The following is a 23,986-nucleotide window of genomic DNA, read 5'->3' as shown; positions in this document are numbered from 1 at the left end:
ATGGCTTTCTCTCATTTTACCTCCTGTTATTTGACCAGACTTCCCTTCTCTTCTGTTTCCTTCTTTCTTCCTCACCCTTTCTCTCTATATGTAAATATTGAGAGTCATTTCCAACTCTGTTAGAACTGCAGTGGGGCAAGAATATTTAAAAAAAAATAAAACAAACTTAGGGGACCAGTTGATAATGGGTATCCTTTAAGAGTAGAACAACATACCAAAGATTCAGGTGGGAATTTTGTCAGCTAGATATTTTCTTAATGTAAGAGGTGAACGGAGTGAGTGGGAGGTGGGGCAGAGAGAAAATCTCAAAAAGGGAAGAGATAGCCCAAGGTCTGATTAATAAGTGAGAGGTGCCTATCCTTAAAGCTGTCACTTAAGAAAGGCTTGGGCTCCCATACAACACTGGGACAGGATCTTATATCTATCCCCCATGATGGTCTAGGGAATGCCATGGGCTACTAAATCAATGCATATAGTTTCCTTGCCCCTTGGCCCTACTTGTATACCTTCAGGTGCTTCTGCACACGCTCATTCTTCTCTGCCTCAGTGGTACGTTCCTCCTCACTGCGGTCCTTGGCCATAGCATCAGCCCGTAGGTCAGCACTAGCCTCTGCCCCATTCTCATCCTGCTCATCCTGCTCATTCTCAGCAGGCTCTGCCACATGAGGTGTACTCATGGCAGTCTTCAGCTCAGCACGGGTCTTCTCCAAGTCTTCCTGTACCATCTGGGCCTGTCCAGCAACAGAAGGAGAGAAAGACTGTCAGTGAGACCAGTTAAAATGTGGCATCCTGTATATGCCTAGAATGGTCTGGCAAGAGGCAGGCACCAGGCAGGACAAGGCACTTCATCTGCCTGATCCTTAGTTTCTTCAGCCATAAAACAAGAGTAACTGTACCAACTTCCTAGAAGTATTAGAGAACTGTAGTTAAGTATTTGAGGAAACCATGAGTGCCTTCTCCCATGCTGCCTGCTGTGGGAAGTACGAAAGAGGGAGGGAGCCAAAACATAAGGAATCTAAGGAGCTGTTACCTATGCATATGGTACCCATTCCCTCAATGCTTTGCTTTAGGCCCTGTGTCTTACCTTCTGCTGCCACTCCACAGCCTCACTCTCCTTCTTCTGTCGGGCCATCTCCAGCTGGGAGATTCGAGCTGTCAGCTCTGCCATTTCCAAGGCCTACGGATAAATTGGAAGCCTGTGAGAGCTGGGCCTTCTGGTCCTCAGGACCCAGGTGTCTTCAACCCAAGTCCCCTGGGGTACTAGTAAGGGACCTACTGCTCCACTTGTTTGCTGCCTCAGAGACTCTTTTACCAGACCACTTCATTCCAGTCCCATCTTCCCTGACCACCACTTCCTTTTAAGTCAGAGCTCCCCCACCTAGACTGTAGGCCTCCTGAAGACAAACAATATGCCATCTCTGTCCCTTCCTCATTATCTCTCCCCCTGCCCCTCTTGGCAAGTATGCAGCTGGGGGCCTCAGTAAAGCTTTGGCCATCATTGGGTCACTTCCTGAAGTGGCAGATCCTTTCCTGATGTCCTAGAATGCTCAGGATTTGACTAAGAGTCTTCCCAGGACAAGTACAGGAAAGACACTAAAGTGTCACAAGGTGATCTGAACAAGGAAAAAAACTTATGCACACCTTGGGTAAATCTCACATGACAGCTTCCTCATGAAAGACAGGTCTTGGTTCCCTCTATTCCCACCTCCAACAGTACAAAGGAACAGTATATGTCAAGGAGTTTGGACCACAGATTCTTAACTTCTGAGTCACAGAACCCTTGGAAACTGTGATGAAAGTATGGATGCCAAATGCCCCAAAAATGCATAGACACATAGTTTTGCATGTGATTTCAGGGAGCAAAGCTTTCAAACAGAGGCAGAAATGGGTTCTAATCCTTATTTAGCCACAGTTGTGTGACCTTTGGTGAATCTCTTCTCTGAGCTCTAATTTCCTTATCTGGGCATATTATCTCATATGAGGTTAATCCCATAGGGTTACTGGGAAGAAGAAATAAGTAAGGAAAAGGGAAATATTTCCAACACAGCAACATACAGCAGGAACTCAAATATGAGTCCCCTTTGTTCCTTTCTCCTTCCCTTTCCTTTGCCAAGTCAATCAGCTCAGATACCCAAGGGTTAAGAAAGTGAACAGAAACTAAGGGTTAGGGAAGACTGCAAAAATTCCTGGGCCACACTAGTGACTTCTCAGCTTGCTTCTGAACTAGTTATTTGCTGGAGGCCCATGGAGTGGTAGCCTGCTCTAAAAAGTCAGCATGTAAGCAAAAGTAGCTATAAGTAAGTCGGCAGACAAGGAAGAAAGCTCAGTTCCCACAATCCCAGCCCACCCTACAGCTTTACCAGCTGTTCCTGAGTCTTTTTCTGGTCCCGGGAGGCCTGCAGCAAGGCCTCCTTGGCCTCTTCAGCTTCTTGACGCTCCTTGGCCAGCTTTTCAGCCTCGCTCTGGGCACGCTTCCGTTCCTGCTCAAGTTCCAGAGCCCTGCGGGTCTGTTCTTCCAGTTCTGAGCAGAAAAGGAGGGGAGAAGGCAGTGAAGAGCACAGAGATAAAGATGACCCAGTAGCTTCGTTCCTGGAAATGATCCACCCCAAGACAAAGCTGGCAGAAAGTTCTGAGCTCTCTTCTTGCCCATTCTTCTTCTAGTCTGTAGCCACACCTGAACTACATTGTCTGAGTCTACAGCTCAGGCAGAAGGTTCTCCAGCTCAGAGTTAGGCCTGGAAAAATCCAATCTCCAAGGTGACTCCAAGCCTCACCTTGCTGAGCCTTCTTAGTCTGTTCCTCGATCTGCTTCAGCCTCTCCATCAGCTCCTCCTTCTCCCGTTCAATCTTCTCTTTCTCCTTTTCTGCCATTTCACGCTTCTTCTTCTCATTTTCCAGCATAGCACTAGGGAAGGAGATAAAATGGATAGAACAGGATAGCAAAGCTCCATAAAAGCCTGGGGAGGCCAGGTGTGGTGGCTCACACCTGTAATCCCAGCACTTTGGGAGGCCGAGGCAGGCAGATCATGAGGTCAGGAGATCGAGACCATCCTGGCTAACACAGTGAAACCCCATCTCTACTAAAAATAAAAAAAATAATTAGCTGCGCATAGTGGCATGCGCCTATAGTCCTAGCTACTCGGGAGGCTGAGGCAGGAGAATTGCTTGAACGCAGGAGGCAGAGGTTGCAGTGAGCTGAGATTGCACCACTGCACTCCAGCGTGGGCAACAGAGCAAGCCTCCATCTAAAAAAAAAAAAAAAAAAAAAAAAAAAAGCCTGGGGAATTCCAAGGCTTGCTGCCTCTGGGTCTCTCAACCCAACCTTCCCAACACACTCAGGAATTGTTAGTTTGGGCCACCCTCCCTTACCTCTATACCCTTGTCCTCATATCACAGCCCCACATAGGCCAGTCTACATGGGGCCCTGTCAATGTACCCCTGAGTCAGGAATCCTAGCTCTCCCGCCAACCCACTGGGTGACCTTAGCTATGTCACTGCTTTCCTCTTGTTCCCCTATCTTGAAAATGGTCCAATAAGACCTGCCCTATCTACCTTGTAGGAAGACAAGTTTTGGCTCTGTGCTGGGATGAAGTGCTTCAAGTCTAGTAATCTCTATAGCTAGTGCATCAGTCCTCAGGTCTAATGCTGCCTGCCCTAAAGCCCAGTTCTAGGCTTCTTTTTCCCAGAGTTTGTTACAAATCTGGAATAAGTATTTGCTTTTGCTTTTTGTTGCCCTAGCACCTCTTCCAAGAACCTTCTTATCTCCCTTGGCTAGGTATTCTCCATCTGAGCCCTCAGAATACTTGGCTTACCCTTCTCCCCATCCCTCTTCTATGTTTTTGTCTCCATAGCACTTCTTAACCATCTTATGTGCCACATAATTTGCTTATTTATTATGTTCGTCTCCTCCCCACTAGAATGCTAGCTTCACAAAAGCAGAGATTTTTGGTCTTTTCTTATTCATTGCTGAATAAATATTTATTAAGTGAATGAATGACATGGCCTTTGTACCTTGAGTTATGTATATATTGTTTTCCCTCTCTCTGCTACTAGACTGAGTAGACTGTGAGGTCCTACAGGGCAGTTTCCTGCTAGATCCAGCTCTGTAAAAACTGCCCCTCAAACTTGGTAAATTTTTTCTGAATACATGTGAATACTGGTGTCTAACCTCTCATCTATGAAGTCCTAGGTTGGCCTCATGTCCTGACTTAGCCTGCAGGGCACCTTTGAGAAGCTTCCTTGCCCCAGCCCTGTACCCCCACATCAGTGTGCAGCACCTACCGCTCCATCTGCTTCTGGTGCTTCTCCTCCCGGGCCTGTGCCTTCATCTGCTGCACTTCAATGGTATCAGGCTTGCGACGGCGCATGTATAGTTCATGGTTCCCCATGCACAAGGCCAAGATCCGCTTGTTAATCCGCAGCCGGGGAGCATAGAAGACGAAGTCCTGGTGGGAAATCAGCAATCAGAAAGAATTTGGAGGGACAGGTAAAGGTGATCTTCTGCCTTCTGAAAAGCTACATCCAAAAGCACTGGAAAGAATATTTAATCCGACCTCCTGCACTACAGATGGGAAGACTAATTATCAGAGTGGTAAAGTGACTTGCCCAGAGTTAGACAGTAGACAGACCCAAGACTAGAAACCCAGGTTTCTTGACTCTGAAACCCGTGTTCTTCCCACAATTTCCTTCAATCTTTGCTTATGAAACCACAGTTTCTTTCAATCTTTGCTTATGAAAGCATCCTAAATTACTCTTAATCAAGTTGAGGATTCAAACTTTCTCTGCTAATTAGGGAACATGCTAGGTCTCAGGTGACCTCTTTTGGAAGCCAAATGACCCCTGAATAATACCCTGGTGGGTGCAATACGGGTGGCTGGACTGTTTCTACAATCTCCTAAAAGCAAATCCTAGACCCAGCCCCTTAAATCCTTTTTGGAACAAGGCAGGCTGTAAATACATACATAAATACATAAATCTCCTGATCACTGCTTGTCCTGGTTGTTGTTTTTAAAATGAGCCCTTGATCTCAGCTGGCTTTGTTACTTAACTTTTTCTGATAACAGTTGAGCACAGCAGCAATAAAAGAAAACACACAAGAAAATCCAGTGAGTTTGAGTTTGTTACTACAAATACCACTGGACCAAAGTCACCAGCTGATGGGCTAACCACCATCTCCTCTGCCACTGACCACACACTGCTACTGTCTCATATAGCTTGGGGTGCAGTGGAGGGAGCACAGGTTCTCAAAGTCAAATCACCTAGGTATAAATCCCAGCTCTACCATTTTTAGCTGCGTGATCTTGGGCAAATCACTCCATCTCTCTAACCTCAGTTTTGTCAGCCATAAAATTAGTATGCTACTTAATACCTACCTGACCATGTTGCTGAGGGTTTAAGGAGACAACATGTGTAAAGCCCCTAGCAGGGGAAGTTCAGACACCTCAGGGCTGGAGAAGAATGGTTGAGCCTTCATGAAAAGGGTCAGGCTCAGCATTGTCACTGGGCCTTGTTGGACATGCAGTATCCCAGAAAAGGAGACACTCAGCTCAGTTTCCCACCCTACCCACAATCACCAGCTGTCTGGTCTTGTGAGCTGCAGGCTACTGAGTGGGTAAGAAGTATGGCGAGTGTGTTAGAAAAATGAACGAACTTAAAGCACTTTTTTGGTCTTGGATTGCTCTGGAGAAAAGTCTGAGAGGGCAGCAGTAAAGTTCTACCAAGAAGTTTGTAGGATCATCTTCAGATTTGGACTTCTCTGGCCACAGCCCTTTCTCCACAATAAAAAAAAAAAAGAAATCAAGGGCTGGGCATGGCGGCTCACACCTGTAATCCCAGCACTTTGGGAGGCCAAGGCAGGCAAATCACCTGAGGTCAGGAGTTCAAGACCAGCCTGGGCAACATGGTGAAGCCCTGTCTCTACTAAAACTACAAAAATTAGCCGGGAATGGTGGCATGCGCCTGTAATCCCAGCTACTCGGGAGGCTGAGGTTGTAGTGAGCCAAGATTGCACCACTGCACTCCAGCCTGGGCGACAGAGCGAGACTCTGTCAAAAAAAGAAAGAAAGAAAGAGAGAGAGAGGAAGGAAGGAAGGAATCAAATATGTGAACAGTGTCCACTTTCTGGGACCCAGGGGCTTGGAAATATGAGATGCATTCGGTTTCCACCCCAGAACCTCAGGGCGGCAGAGGCAATGGCTAAGAAGCAGTACTTAACACTGCCTGTGGCTCTCCCACATCCACAGTGAGGGAGACAGGTAGCAGAGTAGAACCAGGTACAGGATGTCTGCTGGCCATTTCTTGGCATCAACATCCCCCTCCATTCCCAATCTCTATTTGTGCTTCCTGTTCATGCACATGCACGCGCACACACACACACACACACATACACAAACACATCAGAAAAGGAAGAGAAAAATAGAATAGCATGATTGCTCATTATGCAGGCCTTGTCAAGTACCTGTCTTGGTCAGAGGGAGGAATCACTCACCGGGGCTTTTTTGTCAATGGGCTTGATGACAAATTTCTTATCATTGAAAGAGATGTTCCTGATTTCACTCCAGGGAAAGCCTATCTTGGGAGTTAGTCTGCAGAAATAGAAACCAATAACATCAGGACAAGGGCAAGACAAGAAGCGCATAGAGAACTGTCACCTCCAAGTTTCTATGTCTCTCTCTCTTTTTTTTTTTTATAAATAAATAGAGACGAGGTCTCACTATGTTACCCAGGCTGGTCTTGAACTCTTGGGCTTGAGCGATCTTCCCTCCTCAGCCTCCCAAAGTGCTGGGATTACAGGTGTGAGCCACTGAGCCTGGCCAAACAAACACTTCTCTCTGGAGGAGGTAGACTCAGTGCCAGCTCAGCCAGTGTCATCACACGCCACCAGGTCAATTGCCAGCATTGAGAGTTCACTAAAGATCTCCTGATACTACAACTAACATATGATTCCTTGTCTCAAGCTTGTTTTGTTATGTATTTGTTTGAGGCATGGAACTTGTAACAATTCCTCAAGGGAATCCCCAGCCCTATTTAACCGAGTCTTTTCTATCCAAGCTTACAAAAGTTTGAGAGAAAGTAAATAATGAACTCCAAGATTCAGGAGTTATATGGAACAATAATCTATTGCTCTCCATCCTCACTAAGAGTACACCAAGTGAAAAATACAAGCAAGTGGGATAAGGCTGCAGTGAGAGGATTATAGGCCAAAAGCCACTTAATCATCACAGGAGACTAATTACAAATCCTGAAAGATAGTCTAGGCCTGCAGGTTCCAGTAAAAGCATAATGACTGTCACAAATATAATTTTAAGTTTTCTAGTAGCCACATGAAAATAAGTAAAAAGAAATGGATGTAATAAAATTATAGTAAGTTTAGTTAACCCAATATATCTAAAATATTATCATTTAAATATGTAAATAAATATTTTTTAAATATTAAGACATTTTACATTCTGTTTTTCACACTAAGTCTTCAAAGTCCAGTGTGTAGTTTACACTTACAGCACATCTCAATTCAAAGTAGCCACATTTCAAGTGTTCAATAGCCCCATGTGGCTGTGACAGTGTGAGTCTAGACAATACAGGATTTAGAGGCCTAAGGGAAGTTGTGAAATCATCTGGGCTGGACTAAATTAGGTAGAAAAAGAACTGAGATGGGACCCAAGAGCTATGGCCCTGCTCTTTGGTGAAAAGTGAGCCCTAGATGTTATCGTGACCTAAATAAACTAAAAGAGATCTGAGATATACCTGTCATTCTGCTCATAGATGTTGAGACCCAGGGCATCCACCCCCAGCCACAGCTCTGAGCCTTTCTTGTTCTTGATGCTGAAGTAATTCACACCATACATCTCCAGATCTTGAGCAATCTTCAGATATTCCAGGACCGCATCCTCCCTAAATGACACAGAGGTGGGGGTCACAAAGTGGGGCTTGTGAGTCAGACCCAAGGAGATAGAAAGCCTGCTTACTCTGTACTTCTGACAAGGATCTTGCTATCAGGAGTGGGAAAGGGGACAAAAGGCAAGCAGATCATGGAGAACAGAGCACAGCATGACTTTTGCAAAGCAAAATCTCCTAACAAAAACCTAGAGTCTAAGCTCCCAAAGGGAATAAAGATGGGCTGACCCTTGCTGGCCTCTGGCATGTTGGCTGCCATAGAAGCAATTTTCTTTCTCTCATTCATTGTGACAGCCTCTTATACAGGCACATTCTTAGCAGGGCTCAGAATGTGGTGATGGCAAAATGATGATATTTGTCCTTCAACTAGACAACCCTCAAAAATGCTTTGCCATGTGTAAGAGCTCCCTCTATTTCTTGATAGTCAAAACTGTTTGGGCTACCAGTTACCATCATTCAGCAAAACAAACAAACAAGCAAACAAAAAACAGCCTTATAATGGTCCTAGTTTGCCTTCTATCATCCCTGTTCCCTTTCTCCAACATCCACCAATGTCCCTTGTCATCAGTCTCTTCTCCCTAGAGTGCATTCTCATTCACCCTATAAGGGAAGTGGGGCCCACCACTGCTTGGGCAAGCTTACCTGAGCATGCCACGGTGTTCCTCATGCCACACCTGGATCCGCTCCTCCCACTGGTCCTTGTTGAGTTTGTGCTGTTCCAGGACTCTGGAAAGACAATGGGTGATGGGTAGTTTAAAGCATAAAGTCCCTGTGCAGGAAAGAAGGGAAGCCCATTTAGCTTTCTAAGGGGCTGATGCAAAGAGGATGTAGAGTCAGCCAATTGAGGTCACACTGGAAGCAGACTGAAATTATAGCAAGAAATTATTAAACTAGACACAAGGAATTGCCTGAAAGGTAAGAGAGCTACAAGAATGGATGATCAGAAACAAGGGGAACACCTGCCTTTGTACCTTCATCCACAAATCAAATGATGTGCTGTGGTCCCTAAGCATAGCAGTAATGTACCAGGAGTTTTTGCTGACTTTAGGGGCTAATAGTAGGGATGGACCTCATGGAGCCAGGTACACTCTCTCCTAGATCCTCTTGGGACCAACAGTCTATGTTTATAAGACTACTGCTCAGAAATGAATGGACGGCCTTTGGTTACAGAGCAACGAACTGAGTCCTAATGGCTTTGAGAAAAACCAACAGGTCCAACCTCCAAGACCTACTAGATTATAAACAAGGTTTGCTTTAAACATGCCATCTCAGATATCATGGCAATGACTCAGGTAGAGTCCCCAGGGTACAAGCACTATCCCTAGTATCTTACGGGTGTGTTGTACATATATGCCATAACTCCAATGGGACTGAGGCTCCCAGAATGAAACAAAGTTTTTCCTTCTAATCCAAAAGACTATGGAAATGGCCATTGGGTATAGTAGGAAAAAACTTAGTGTTAAAATATTAAGGTGCTAAGCTTCCAGGTCTGGCTCTGGCTCTGCCTTAGATGAGCTGCAGCAGATGGGGAAAGTCAGTGTGAGTACCTCTGCACCTCTATTTCCTTGGCCAGGAAATAAGGATATTGCCTGCTTTGTTCATTTTGTGTGTTATTGTGATACAAAAACAAAAATAATGAGTGTTTTAGAGCTTTCGACTTTGAAGTTTACAAAAGGAGAAAGCTCTGTACACCAGCTGTCAATATTAAAAGACTATTTGAGTTCCCCATGTCCTTGGTTTGCTTATTTCTCTCTCTCCCCTGTGAACTTCTGATATAAGAGATCTAAATCAGTAAAACGAACTGAGAAAATGGAACCAGGGAGGGGTGAAAGAAATTACTCAATCTCTGGTTCTATATAAGCACCTGCCATCAGGGTAATAAAGTTCTGTAACCAGGTAGACAGAGGGAAAACAAAAAGGCTTTTTATTTGGAAAGCCAGAAAAACAACAAGAGTATGACACTATATGCAAATGTCTCTTGAGCAGCATAACACAGTCTTCAGACAGACCCCAATGGAGAAGAACAGATCTAGCATCCCCTGTGAGGCAGGGATTGGTCAGCTGTGGGCTGCAGCCCCTTATGGCCAAGGCAAAGGAGGGCAGGGAACCACCTCACCTCTGTGGGAGCAACTTGTCTCCGGCCAGGTAGCCAGACTTATGCACTTCCTTATTGAAGTCGCCATACTTAGACTGGACAGCATACGAGGCCAGCAGCACAGCGGTCTCAGGCGGGCAGTAAATATCATCATTGAGAATGCCCTCTTTCACTTGCAGAAAGAACAGGCGCTGAGTGATGTCCTGAATCAATTCCTCGGACACATCCTCAGGGTAGAACTTGGCACGGAACTTAAAGAGCAGGGGGCTTTCCTTCCGCACGTCCTGGGCAGTCACCTGGGAGCAGTAAGGGTTATGGACTCTCAAAAAATAGGTTTTAAGGGTGATGGAGTGGCTGTAGGGTGGGGAGAAAACACTGAAAGATCATCAATTTGCATAATCTTAGAGAGCTGGGTGGCAACCCCCCTGGTAATTAAGAAAAATAATACATTACTTTCACTGGGGACTGAATCCCATGTCTGTAATCACTTTCTGTTGGGAATTTCTTCCTGAAATTACCTTAATACCGACTGATGATCAGAAATCTTCAAACCACTTTTATCTGACTATATCCAACTATCCCCAAATTCTGAGAGTAGGCATGAGCTCTTCTTTTAAGCTCGTCTTATAAGTCTCCTCCGACTTCATAAATTAGCAAAGTAAGGACTAGGATATATGACTGAGGACTGAGAATTGGCTAGACAAGAGCACAAATTAGACCATTTTTTAAAGCCTGAAATGGAATACTAGTGGCTCCACACTTGTCCAGCAAAAGACTCAACTCTTTAGGAAAACAAGACTCTACCAGCAGAACGTGGGGTACCTACTCCCTAGACGCAATCGGAGAAGCAAACTGCAGGACAGTATGGAGACTTCTAAGGACAAGGCCGGCCAGTTTGAGGATACGAAGATGGAAGGCTACCAGGTTACCATAAAGATGCTGCTTGGGGTGGAGAGCTTGCATGGACTCAAACCATCCCATTTGGGGTCCAACTGAGGTAAAAGATCAAGAAAGAGGGAAACATCTATATGGGGTTCAGACATCGGTTGACTGCTGGAGAAGGCGTGGCATAAGACTGTGAGATCGTTCAGATTTTTTTTCTAGTTCAAGAATCTGTTGCCCTTTTTAACAAATCCCCAGCCAAGTGCAGTGGCTCATGCCTGTAATCCCAGCACTTTGGGAGGCCGAGGCCGGCAGATCACAAGGTCAGGAGATCGAGACCATCCTGGCTAACACGGTGAAACCCTGTCTCTACTAAAAATACAAAAAATTAACCAGGCATGGTGGTGGGCGCCTGCAATCCCAGCTACTCGAGAGGCTGAAGCAAGAGAATGGCATGAACCCAGGAGGCGGAGCTTGCAGTGAGCCGAGATGGCGCCACTGCACTCCAGCCTGGGCGAGAGTGCGAGACTCCCTCAAAAAACAAAAACAAAAACAAAAACAAAACAAAACAAAAACACAAATCCCATAAAGCCATTGAGTTTGGAGAGATGAAGGGGATACCAATCCTCTCTTGAAGAGCCACTAATGGATTTGATCCAAAACAAGTCAAAGTTCAAACTAGTGTTCCCAGTAGAAAGAAAAGAGTCTCTTCTTCTTTGAATGCTGGCCATTGTCGCTGTTAGAAGTCAAACTAGAGACAGAGCAAGAGCTTTGCCTTGCCTGTGTCCTCTGTCCTTATTCTGATCCAAGTGGTCAACAGACCACCCAGTCACAAACACAGCCCTAGGTATCCAGGATTTGCCAACTAGCACATAGTACCCTCCCAGGAATGTTCTGGAAAAGAAAAGAATTCTAAACCCAACAGAGGAATAAGCAGTTACCTTCTTATTGAGTTTCAGCCAGGTGGAGAAACCTTTAGTGTCCTGGTACTGCAGACCAAAGAACCAAACTTCCCTCAAGCCAATAGTTTTCACCACCTAGAAGAGAAAACCAAAACAACCAACCATGGATTGAATACTTCTTCTGTGTGAGGCACAGAGGACACAAAGTTTGAAGTCAATATTATATCTGCCCTTAAAGGGTTTAAGGTGCTCAGCGTCTGGCAAGAAAATATACTTGGGCAGCAATCAAGAACTGATGTCGGCATCTCTCTGCACAAAGTACTGCTGAGGTAGGAAAGGGATCTATTACTTATGAGCACTGACACATACCAAGAACCTTACATCCATCATCTCCTTTAATTTTCATAATACCCCTATGCTAGACTTACAATTAGACCCATTTTATAGATATCAAAAATGAGGTTCAAATAAATGAAATAACTTGCTCAAGGTTCATGTTGTGACAGACTTAGGGTTTAAACCAGGTCTGTTTGACCTGGATATCCAGTGATTTCTGCCACCTCCTCCTTCCCTCTAAAATGTCATGCCACTTCCCACTTCCATGACGGATTAAAGACTGAAGGTGGAGATTGTTGGATTAACTCCTGCATCTTGTTCTCTTGGGTTGCTCCCATATATTGTCCTTTATCCTTAGCAACTGGGGGTAATACCCACACCCTTAAGACTGAGTTCCATTTACAATACCCCAAATGAAGAATGTTTGAGAAGATAAAATGGGGACTGTGAAGGACTCTGAAGCCATGCTGTGCCTGGGTTCTGAGAGGATTTTTTCCAACCCTGATCAGAGCCCAGTCATGATTCCTCTTACACAGGTTTAGGGTGGAAATGAGAGTAGAAATAGGGTAAGTACCTCAGTGTAGTAGCTGAGGTGCCCCCTGTTGTCCTGAGCCTCCTGGCTGAACAGTGGGCAGGAAAGGGAGGCTTGCCAAGAGAACACAGATGAGCTCTGTTCTCTGGTCCCTGACATTAGCATGTTAATAGTCTGGCCTTCAGCTCAACCCCAGCATAGCCACCACCGTCGATGGCAGCAGTGAAGCTGAGCCACATCCTAATGAGGTCAGGCTGGCCTTAGGCAGTCTTTTTTATTTTGTTTTTTGGGGGAAGGATGCAAGTGGAAGGTAAGGGTAAGGTGAGAAAGAATCATAGAAATATACCTGGAGATGGAAGCAGGGAACAAGGACCCAGTTTTGCTGATGTCCTTCCCTTATGAACAAATTAATGTCTCCTTTCAAAATACACACACACACATGCACACACACACTCACTCACAAAGACACACATACACACACTAACACTGTATCCACAAAGTTTCTATTATGGATCCAAAGTCAGGCCCCACAGTCACACCCAGAGTTTACAATCTAGAGCTTCAGAGGCCCCAAAGAAAAAAGTAGCTCATATTTATTAAGCACCAATCATATGTCAGGCGCTGAACAGTAAACAACCCTGTGAGATAGCAATTATACCCATATTATAGATGAGGAACTAAGGCTTAGAGAGGTAATGCATCTAAAATTACAGAGCCATATAGAACCATGATGTGTCTGACTAAAGAGCTTGTACCTTTTCTTCTCTAGCATGCTATGTCCTAATGCCAAATACTCATATGAGCTTAGGACTCCTGAGTTTCTCAAGTGATTAATTGCCTTGTCTCTCTTTTGGCCCAAATTTCCCATCCAGATAATAAATTTTGATCACTTCTGCATTGAGATATGCTTCCTGGCATTCCCACTAGACCCAAGCAACAACCACTTTGGGGAGAAGCCATGTCTCCCAAGTCATCGACCTTCATTGCTCATCAGGTCAGCCTTCCCCTTCATAGCTTGGATCAAGTATCAGGAAACCTGAGCAAAATGTTCATGTTTGTCTCCAACTAGCTGTATGATATCAAGGTAGCACGTTTCCTCTCTAGGCCTCGCCTTCTTTATCTATCCAAATTGGGGAGTATGGCTTCAATGATCTCTTTTTTCTCTTAAGTTCTATCATTGTACTAATTACATTACAAAGTTATTTTGCAAATGGTTAATAAAAACAATCCCATTTCCCAACTACCTCTTGCTGATGTGGATAATTAGAAACATGTTTAGAAAAGATCAGTGGTGGTGGGAAGTAATGAGCAAAGTTCAAAAGGCTTCCAGAATTCAATGGCCAGCTGATTCCCTGACTCTAAGTCAATAGGCAGCTGGAACTGCCAGAAAGTTTCAGATGGAGCAATGTGAATGCTTATGTTGAAATGTAATATTGGCTTTTTGCAGAGGATGAAGGTAGTGGGTGGGCATGAACAGAAAAGATTTTTTTAAAGCACCTCATATATCATCCTAGGTCTAAACAGGGCCCAAGGCCCAATTAACAGTTCTAATCATTTTCCACAGGGTTGCAGAAGAACAGTGTGTCCAGATGCAATTGGTGGGAAAAGGCAAGATCCAAGAAACAATCCAGCTGAGAGAGAGAGAAAAAAAAAGAGAGAGAGAGAAGACCCACTGAAGATGCTGAATAGAAGATGGACCATGAGGGCCAGGATATTAGGTCATGGGGGGAGAACAGACTTGGAACAGAAGTAGTAGAGCAGTGCTATGGTTTGGATGTGGTTTGTCCCCACCAAAACTCATGTTGATGTCCATTGCCAGTGTGGCAGTGCTGGGAGGTAGAATCATTAAGAGGTAGTATGTAATGAGAGGTGTTTCAGTCATGGAGACCCCTGTCCCTGTGAATTACTTGACCTTTTGTCACATTATGAAGCAGCACAAAGGCCCTCACCAGAGGCTAAGCAGGTGCTGGTGCCATGCTCTTGGACTTTACCGCCACTACAATTATGAGACAAATAAACCTCTTTTCTGTATAAAGTACCTAGCTCCAGGTATTTTATTATAAGAATATAAAATGGGCTGGCCGTGTTGGCTCACGCTTGTAATCCCAGCACTTTGGGAGGCTGAGATGGGCGGATCACGAGGTCAGGAGATCGAGACCATCCTGACTAACATGGTGAAACCTAGTCTCTACTAAAAGTACAAAAAAATTAGCCAGGCATGGTGGTGCATGCCTATAGTCCAAGCTACTCGGGAGGCTGAGGCAAGAGAATCGCTTGAACCCGGGAGGTGGAGGTTGCAGTGAGCTGAGATTGCACCACTGCACTCCAGCGTGGGCTACACAACAAGACACTGTCAAAAAAAAAAAAAAAAAAAAAAAACATAAAATGGACTCAGGCAAGCAGCAACTGGTCTTTGCCTGTACTAACAGACTAATTGTAGAGGCTCAGAGACTCCAAGACTGAAAGGAAGTGAGGTAGGCACAGACTATGCAGTCAGTCCCAGAAATCCCAGGAGTGAGACCGTTAGCCTCTTTTTGCACCACATTGTCTGTTTCACTATTGGGTGGGGGTAGGGGTGTGATAAGAGAAGGAGGATTAGCCAGGCATGGTGGCTCATGCCTATAATCTCAACGCTTTGGGAGGCCAAGACAGGTGGATCATCTGAGGTCAGAAGTTCAAGACCAGCCTGACCAACATGGCGAAACCCCATCTCTACTAAAAATAGGAAATTAGCTGGGTGTGGTGGTGCATGCCTGTAATGCCAGCTACTTGGGAGGCTGAGGCAGGAGAATCGCTTGAACCCAGGAGGCGGAGGTTACAGTGAGCCGAGATCGTGCCATTGCACTCCAGCCTGGGCAACAAGAGTGAAACTCTGTCTCAAAAAAAAAAAAAAGAGAGAGAGAGAGAAGGAGGATCATGGTGACTAAAGTAGTTCTGAGATCCACAGTAACCGAGAAGTTGGACAAAGTAATACCTAAAGCGATGTCAAAAAAAAAAAAAAGAGAGAGAATTCAGGCTCAGTGGTGGGGGGAGGGAGGGTGATCTCTCTGAACACTGTCTCTTCCTTTGTGAACATAAAGAAATCAGAAACATAAATTTTCCACTTCCTTAGGCTCTAGGGCTTAAAGAGATGAGTAATCTCTCAGACTGCACTGAAGTCTCAAAGTGAGAAATTGAGGACGTGGCGGGAAGGAAATATGGTCTGAAATCAGAATTGAAACTGAAAAAGAACAAAGAACAAAAAGGGATGACTCCTGACCCCAGGCTACAAGGAAATCTCTAAGGCCCATAGGGGTGCTGTGAACCATTTTATCAGGCAACTCTAAACGCCTTTTCCAAGCCAAGTTTTCCTTGCTTCCAGCTTTGCTTCCAGTTGAGACCTCCATTCCAGAGGAAAGAGAAACCTTATTTTCAAGTGAGAGCTTAGCATCTAGCTTCCAGTTCCAGGAATAACCTCTGTGGCTCCAGTGACTAGGGTCCTTATCATTCCACTCTGAAAAATGGTCCTATCCCTGAGGAAAAAGAAAATTCTTTATTGGCTCCCTTTGACCCGACAGCCAGCTTATCTGATCTGAGCCAGTATTTCTCAAAGCTCCCATGGAAAAAATCCTTAAGCAGCAGAAAATAATGAATACATATACCTATATACCTAAGGGACATAGGGAGTGTGGTAGGATGGGGTAGGGGGAGATAATAGGTAGCTGGCTGTAACTCAGCTATAATTTCTTTGAAGCCTCAGGTTTAATTATTTGTGCAAATTTTATATTCTACTCCATAAATAATGAATTTTTAAAATTATTGCAAGTAAAATTAATGCTCTAGAATACTAAATCACATTCATCTCACAGCTTTGTATCCCTCCTGGAACCTGCCACATACACCTAAAGAAATTAGGACTTCAGTTTTTAAGACACTAGCTTAAGAAACTGGAGGTTGTGTATTCTACTCAGCTCCATGACTGTGGAGAGTTACAGGGTTCAAGCAACATAAACTGGAAAACTGAGGTGCAGTGTGAAAAGAAAAGATCTGCCTCGGAGTAAATCCTCATTAATTATCAGGAGCTTCTGGAAGCAAGAAAAAAAATCCCTTTACCTCCTTTTGACATGTGGAGGCAACCTACATCTGAGGTCTGTAGAGGGGAGGGGAGATCAGGTCAGCTTAGGATCCCAGAGATTCTCTTCTTGAATCCCCCATGCATTCATCTGAGTAAACAAACTAGTGATGTCATCAGCCACTTCAAAAGCCCAGAGCATGGCCACGTGCGGTGGCTCATGCCTGTAATCCCAGCATTTTGGGAGGCTGAGGCGGGCAGATCTTTTGAGCTCAGGAGTTCGAGACCAGCCTAGGCAACATGGTGAGACCCCATCTCTACTAAAAATACAAAAAGATAGCTAGTGTGGGCACCTGTGGTCCCAGCTACTTGGGAGGCTGAAGTGGGAGGATCACTTGAGACTGTGGGGTGTGAAGGTTGCAGTGAGATCACACCACTGCACTCCAGCCTGGGTGATGGAGAAAGACCTTGTCTCCAAAAAAGAAACACACACACACACACACACACACACACACGAGCACACACGCCTAGAGAATGAGGGAGTAATGCTGGAGCCACAAGAGAAGAACTGTATTAGAAACAATGTGCAAAACTGCATCAATGCCCAAACACCTGAGACCCCCAAGATACCATTACAGATTTGGCAGCATCTGCATCAGCCACCCACCTGAAAGCAAATTATTGCACCACTGGAAAGCACCAAGATGGGCTACCACTATTGCTGTTTCTGTTATTACACATTGCCTGTGGTCAAGTGGTCACCTGCTCTATAACAGAGAACATACTCAGCTGAGGTTCTAAGTTTCTTTTATCGTTTTTTGTTTGTTTAGAGATAGGGTCTTGCTGTTAACCAAGCTGGAGTGCAGTGGTGCAATCATAGCTCACTGTAACCTTGAACTCCTGGACTCAAGTGATTCTCCAGCCTCAGCCACCCAAGTAGCTAGGACTATAGGCATGCACCACCATGCCCAGCTAACTTTTAAGTTTTTGTAGAGATGGGGTCTTGCTATGTTGCCCAGGCTGGTCTGAAACTCCTAGCCTCAAGTGATCCTCTCACCTTGGACTCCCAAAGCACTAGGATTACAGACATGAGCCACCATGCCCAACCTAGCTAGGGTTCTAAGTTTTGGAAGCAGGTAAAGTGGAAGAAGGTTCCAGAGGACAGTTGACCAAAACCATTAGAAAAACTGGAAATGCTATGTGCCCTGGTTTAAGCCCCAGCTATACCACTTCCTAGCTATATGACCTTAAACAGATAATTTCACCTCTGTAAGCCTCAGTTCCTCATCTGTAAGACGGAGATCCTCCTACTATAATAGATGTTAGTTATTTTATAAAATGAAAAAAAAAGGTTTACTGCCCTTATCGCAGAGTATTCAAGTCCTAAGTACTTTACTGAACCAGAAGAACTTCCTGATTTCATAGCTCCCTCATCTGAACTCTCAGGGCAATACCACCTACTTTAGTCCTTAATAAGAACCACCAATATTAGAATGCTTGGTATGCACCAGGCATTTTACTTATTTGAGGATTAAATCACAAAATCTCTGAGATTAGCATGATTATCATTTTACTAAGGAAATGAAAGTACTGAGAGGCTAAATGAGCCATCCAAGGTCATACAGCAAAGTAACAGGACAGAATTTGAACTCAGGGCTGGTTCTAAATCCTATGCTTTACATATCACCCCATGGAACATGACCTCAAGGGCATTTATTTCATTCTTTGTGGGTAGAGAGTTGCATGTGCCTTTCTATGCCTTTATAGGTAAGGAACTCCAAGTTCCTGAAGAACAGAGATGGTGTTTGACAGTGTAGAACTTCAGTCAATATTAAATGAATCAGTAAATAGATGAATGAATCGATGCTTTGAGATTTCACCTCTGTCCTTGAGCACAGCCCTTTAGTGGTACCTAGGTAATCCAAGATCAAAAGCTTTAGAAGTTGAAGCAAGTGACAGAATCACTATAGCAAAACATGTTCTCTCTCCCCTCTAGCTGTAGCACACTCACAAGAAGAGAGGTAAATGAGAGAAACTATGAGTCCTACTTCCCTTTCCCACGAGGCCCTAGACCTCCTCAAGCTATGGCATCCCATTGTTGCCTATTATTTATTGCTGGTGCCAAGGAGTACTTCCTCTCTGGTCATTGGCCAGATGACTGCTGCGTTCCAGGATGGCCGTAAAGTTTTTGCCAATTCCTGCCAAGGAGTCTAGCTCCTTCCTCCCAGGCCCAGGCTCCACCAGGAGGGCCTCCTTGAATGATGGGTCCCAAGGGTCAGACAGAACGGACTTCCTCCCTTATGCCTCATCAAGTTAGAGAGAGAAGAGCTCACATCCCTCAACTGCCTATGAACACATACCTCTACTGATTCCTGACCTGACCTGCCTTGGCCTCAAGAGGGCCAAATGCTCAATTCCTTGAGTTCAAATCTTTTTCTCTGTATTTTTTCACCTGTGAAGTCCACCTCTGTCCCTCTGACTTACAGAATGTGACTGCTCCCCTCCTTCTTATGATAGTCCTTCAGAGGTCTGAAGACAGAAAGCATATCTTCCTTGAGTCTTCTATAAGTTAAATACTCCCAATCACCCCAAACAGAGTAGTGCAGTGCAGGAAAAGTATAGTTTTGTGATCAGTTGTATTCAAAATTCCATATCACAACTTACTAACTACATGACCTAGAGTATGTTCTTTCACCTCACAGAGGCAGGAGCATTGTGAGGATTAAAGCGCCTAGCCAGGAATAGTCCATAGTAGGTGCTCAATAAATGATACTTCTCAAGATAACAATGATGAGAAGTCATGGACTTCTTGGTTTCCAAGTCTCTCAAAGGCTTTGTTTTGGAAGCAGTAGCATTCAGAACTAGCATACCAATCTGCCCAGGGTTCCCTACTCTCTGGGCTTCCCTCAAATCCACACCCACAGCACACAAACCCAAACCAACACTAAGAAAAAACTACCAGGCATTGAGGTTTTTTGAAGTTAATAAACCTCTTTGTTCAAGAATTTTTCTGCCCCCCACCCAGGCTCCAAATCATGCCTTCCTCATCCTCCACAGCCCCCTGCAATGCACATATACCAAGCCCCCAGTGTTGAGGGTAGAGGATGGTGTCATCTGGCTTGGGAGGGGGAATTAGTAGAATCAGGGCTCTTGGAAGGTGCATAGGTAAATGTCAAAGGAGCCTCTGGCTCCCAGCTGGTCTGTAAAATCTGCACTGACTAACCCCCCTCCCTCTCTAATAGCTGCTACCCAGAATGATACTGCTGTCTAAAGCAAAGGGCCCAAAAGCCTATGTGTTCTATGGACACTTCCTCCCTTTTGTCTTAGAGACAGTAAAAAGCCTGTCAAGGAAGAGATGATCCCCCTGCCAGCTAGCCCTGTCTCCTCACATATGCCAGCAGCTGATCATACTCAGGTGAGGCATTTCCCTCCTTTTTACAGAAAAGGATTGTCTGAAATCCCAATACTAGGAACAGAAATGGGAGAGAAAGAGAGATGGAATGCACAAATAAATGCCAGAGATAAATTTTTTGAGAGATAACCAGATTTGAGAAACAAGTTAGGCATTGTACAGATGAGAAACTGAGGCCGGCCCAAAGAAGGGAAATGTTTGTATCACAGGGAGTTAGTGACAGAGCAAGCCCTACAGCCCAAGATTCATGACTTTCTATCCAGGCCCTTTTGACTTCACTAGGCTGTCCCTTTAAAAATTCTCCAATACAACCTCCATGTGAAGAGAGAATGCAAAGCACAATTACAATTAGAATGCATTTAGTCATTCCAGACTAGCACCGTAGTCACTTGTGAGCTATGTGAATGTAAGCACATCACTTTAATTGTAGTAAACTTGTATTTAAATATTCCTCAGACTAATCTGTATTTTCACAAATTAAGTATCAATGATTACACTTTGCCATTCAAAGTAAAACAAACACAAAACAAACTCCAGAGAAGTAAGTTCCACGTAAATCTAAAGTTAGATATTCTGAGGATCATTAAGCCCATCTCCCAATTCTAGATTATTTTTCTTTACTTTATTTTTTCTTTTTTTTTTTTTATAGAGACGGAGTCTTGCTCTGTCACCTAGGCTGGAGTACAGTGGCGTGATTATAGCTCACTGTAACCTTGAACTCCTGGGCTTGAGCAACCCTCCTGGCACAATCACCTGAGTAGCTGGGACTGTAGGTGTGCACCACCATGCCAGGCTAATTTTTAAATTTTTTGTAGAGACAGGGTCTCACTGTGTTACCCAGGCTGGTCTCGAGCCCCTGGTCTCAAGCAATCCTCCCATCTCAGTGTTAGGATTATAGACATGAGCCACCACATCACGTCAACTCCAGCTCAATTAATAATACAAGAAGAACAATGGTATTGGAAAGGGAGCTATCATTTATTACTTCTCTATAATATGTTGGATGCTTTCTTCCAGCTAACACTTTCTATCCTATTTGTGTTTTCTTATCTTTCTCACCTATTTCTAATTTATCTTTTTGGATTGGACATCCTTATATGCCACTATAATCAGATTTTTGAGTAACAGGTAAGATACAAAACATAATACACTCACAAAAATCCTGTGAGGTAAGTATTAGATTTTTCTCGGGGGGAGGGGATGAAGATACCAACCCAGAGAGTTCAATAATTTTCCCAGGGTCTAACTAGGAAAATGAGGATTTTGTGTCCTCATCTGTAAAACGTGCCAGTACTAATTCATGCACTCACAGAGCTTTGTGATAGTCAAATGCTTATCATAATACTTAGTATACACTGAGTCCTGGATAAATGTTAACTCTCATCTGTATTAGCCACAGACAATAATTTTCCCACTCTATGTAATAAGAACTCAGAAGGTGTACCCAAGCTGTCCTCAAATTTCTGGCCCTCTCCTACCCCTGTCTCCATTCTACTCTTGTCTTTTCTCTCACCAGTCAGGAGTATTCACAGGAATAGAATTAGCTTATTTGAACACAACCTCCTTCTTTTTTTCTTCCTCTCTCCAACCCTGGGGAAGTTCTCATACGGTAGAAGGACACAGAGAACAAGGAAGAAAGGGAAGCAAGAGGGCCTGGAGAATCCATCAGGGTGATATGCAGCCTAACATCCTGGACAATAACTCAGACCTCCACCTCATCAGAGGCTGGTAGAGAAATGGGATAATGGCCTGTCTGGTGAGGTCCCAGCCTCTGGAAATGGGAGCCTCATTTTTGCTCCTAGAAGTCTGGCCACAGACCACACATTCCTTTGAATGCTAAAAATGTCTGTAGCTCCCATCTGTTTATTATAGTATACAGTACATCCTTTCTGACAATAATGATTCACAATGAAGGGACACCTCTTGGGTTGGAGATGGGAATGACCACTTCACTATGGCAAGTAAGCAATTATCTTCATGGCATGCCTGCAGGAGATGAAGCAGCCTCCTACTGCATCTATCACCTCCCATGTTGTCCTAAGTCCCAAAATTCTTTTGAGAGAAATGTACATAGAGCTTGCTACCTCAGGGAGAGTAAGTTAGTTTCCTTCTACTAGGAAGCAAAAACATGGGACAGAGGTAGTGTGGTGCAGTGGCAAGAATGTGGGGTGCAAATCCCAGCCAAATATCATTTGGGTACAATTAAGTTATTTAACTTCTGAGCCTCATCATTAAAATGGAGAAGACAACACTTACATGTTTCAGAGTTAAAAGGAAGGCTCCATATGCTAAGATTTTTAAAGCATCTAGCATAGAATATACACCATTTTCTTTTCTCCCTTATTCAGGACCAAAGACAAAATTAATCAGGACCATAGGGTGCAGGCTGCCAAAGTTAAACTTTGCCTCCTTTCATATTAAGGCTGGAATCAGCCTTCATTTTGACCTACCTTGGAGTGAACAGGAAGAGAGATTCTTTGACAAGAGGCAAAAGGCATGGATTGTTGGCATTGTGGTGGAAGCTATTCAGAGAAGGAGAGGAGGCTAAGGAGTCTCCGCCTTACCTGGTCAAATAGCTGCTTCCCGGTGGTGTTGGGCTGGATGGCAAACTCCAGCTCTGCATCCATGGTGGTCACACGCACACTGATCTAGGATGAGATCAAAGGAAGTAGGTTAGTCATCTGGCTCTGTGTTCAACAGAGCCTGAGACAAGTGTCTCTGCTCAACCACAGAGGAAGGAACTAGGATGCTAAGAGCCAGGGCAACTTAGATATTGATGGGGATGAAGGGAGAATATTGACCCAAACACAACCCCTGCTCCCAAGCAGCTTGTTGAAGACAAACAACACAGCCACAGAGCAATACTTACCAAAGAACAGACAAGCATGAAGGCCAGGCGCAATGCCTCATGCCTGTAATCCCAGCACTTTGGGAGGCCGAGGTGGGTGGATTGCTTGAGGCCAGGAGTTCGCGACCAGCCTGGGTAACATGGCAAAACCCCATCTCTACTAAAAATACAAAAATTAGCCGGGCATGGTGGTGCACACCTGTAGTTCAAGCTACTTGGGAGGTTGGGGTATGAGAATCGCTGGAACCCAGAAGGTAGAGGTTGCAGTAAGCCGAGATTGCACCACTGCACTCCAATCTGGGCAACAGAGCGAGATTTTATCTCAAAAAAATTTTAAAAAAAGAATGCAGATCAGCCTACAACTAAGAGCAGGCAAATGATAACTGTACTTCTTCCAGGTAGGCCTTTCCATCTATACTAGACAGCTTCAGCTCACAGGGTTCTCTTCTCACCTCTGATCTACCTGGATTATCCACAGCACTGGTAAGCAATTGCAGAGGCAAATTAATATCAGGACAAAGAGCACTGGGTTCCACATGATAATCTCAGGGCAGAAAAAGCTTTCAATAAAATCCAACACCCCTTCATGTTAAAAGTTCTCAATAAACTAGGTATTGAAGGAGCATACCTCAAAATAATAAGAGCCATCTGACAAACCCACAACCAACATCATACTGAATGGGCCAAAGCTGGAAGCATTCCCTTTTAAAACTGACACAAGACGAGAATGCCCTCTCTCACCACTCATATTCAGCATAGTATTAGAAGTCCTGGCCAAAGCAATCAGACCAGAGAAAGAAATAGAGGGCAAACAAGCAAGAGTAGAGGAAGTCAAACTATCCTTGCTTGCAGATGACATGATCCTATATCTAGAAAATCCAATAGTCTCGGCCCGAAAGCTCCTTAATTTGATAAATAACTTCAGCAAAGTCTCAGTGTACAAAAATCAACATACGAAAGTCACTAGCATTCATATACACCAACAACAGTCAAGCCAAGAGCCAAATCAGGAAGGCAATCCCATTCATAACTGCCA

At 44.4% G+C, this 23,986-nt stretch overlaps 1 protein-coding gene across 1 annotated transcript in view; it reads right to left on the bottom strand.

Annotated features, from left to right (window-relative positions):
• MSN (moesin) overlaps positions 1-23,986 on the bottom strand; it is a 74,021-nt gene that overhangs the window by 2,243 nt on the left and 47,792 nt on the right. The window contains exons 2-12 of the mRNA XM_030806587.1: positions 22,667-22,750; positions 11,811-11,906; positions 10,009-10,283; positions 8,535-8,618; positions 7,743-7,889; positions 6,487-6,583; positions 4,281-4,444; positions 2,774-2,904; positions 2,361-2,521; positions 1,085-1,177; positions 507-731 (exon numbers count right to left, since the gene is read on the bottom strand). Of these exons, the coding sequence (XP_030662447.1) occupies positions 507-731; positions 1,085-1,177; positions 2,361-2,521; positions 2,774-2,904; positions 4,281-4,444; positions 6,487-6,583; positions 7,743-7,889; positions 8,535-8,618; positions 10,009-10,283; positions 11,811-11,906; positions 22,667-22,750 (1,557 nt within the window). The remainder of the gene's footprint in view (positions 1-506; positions 732-1,084; positions 1,178-2,360; positions 2,522-2,773; positions 2,905-4,280; positions 4,445-6,486; positions 6,584-7,742; positions 7,890-8,534; positions 8,619-10,008; positions 10,284-11,810; positions 11,907-22,666; positions 22,751-23,986) is intronic.

The sequence above is a fragment of the Nomascus leucogenys genome, chromosome X, assembly GCF_006542625.1.
Source record: "Nomascus leucogenys isolate Asia chromosome X, Asia_NLE_v1, whole genome shotgun sequence".
Taxonomy (NCBI): Eukaryota; Metazoa; Chordata; class Mammalia; order Primates; family Hylobatidae; genus Nomascus; species Nomascus leucogenys.
Note: the sequence above shows the minus strand (reverse complement) of the source record. Positions and strands in the feature narration are given on the sequence as shown.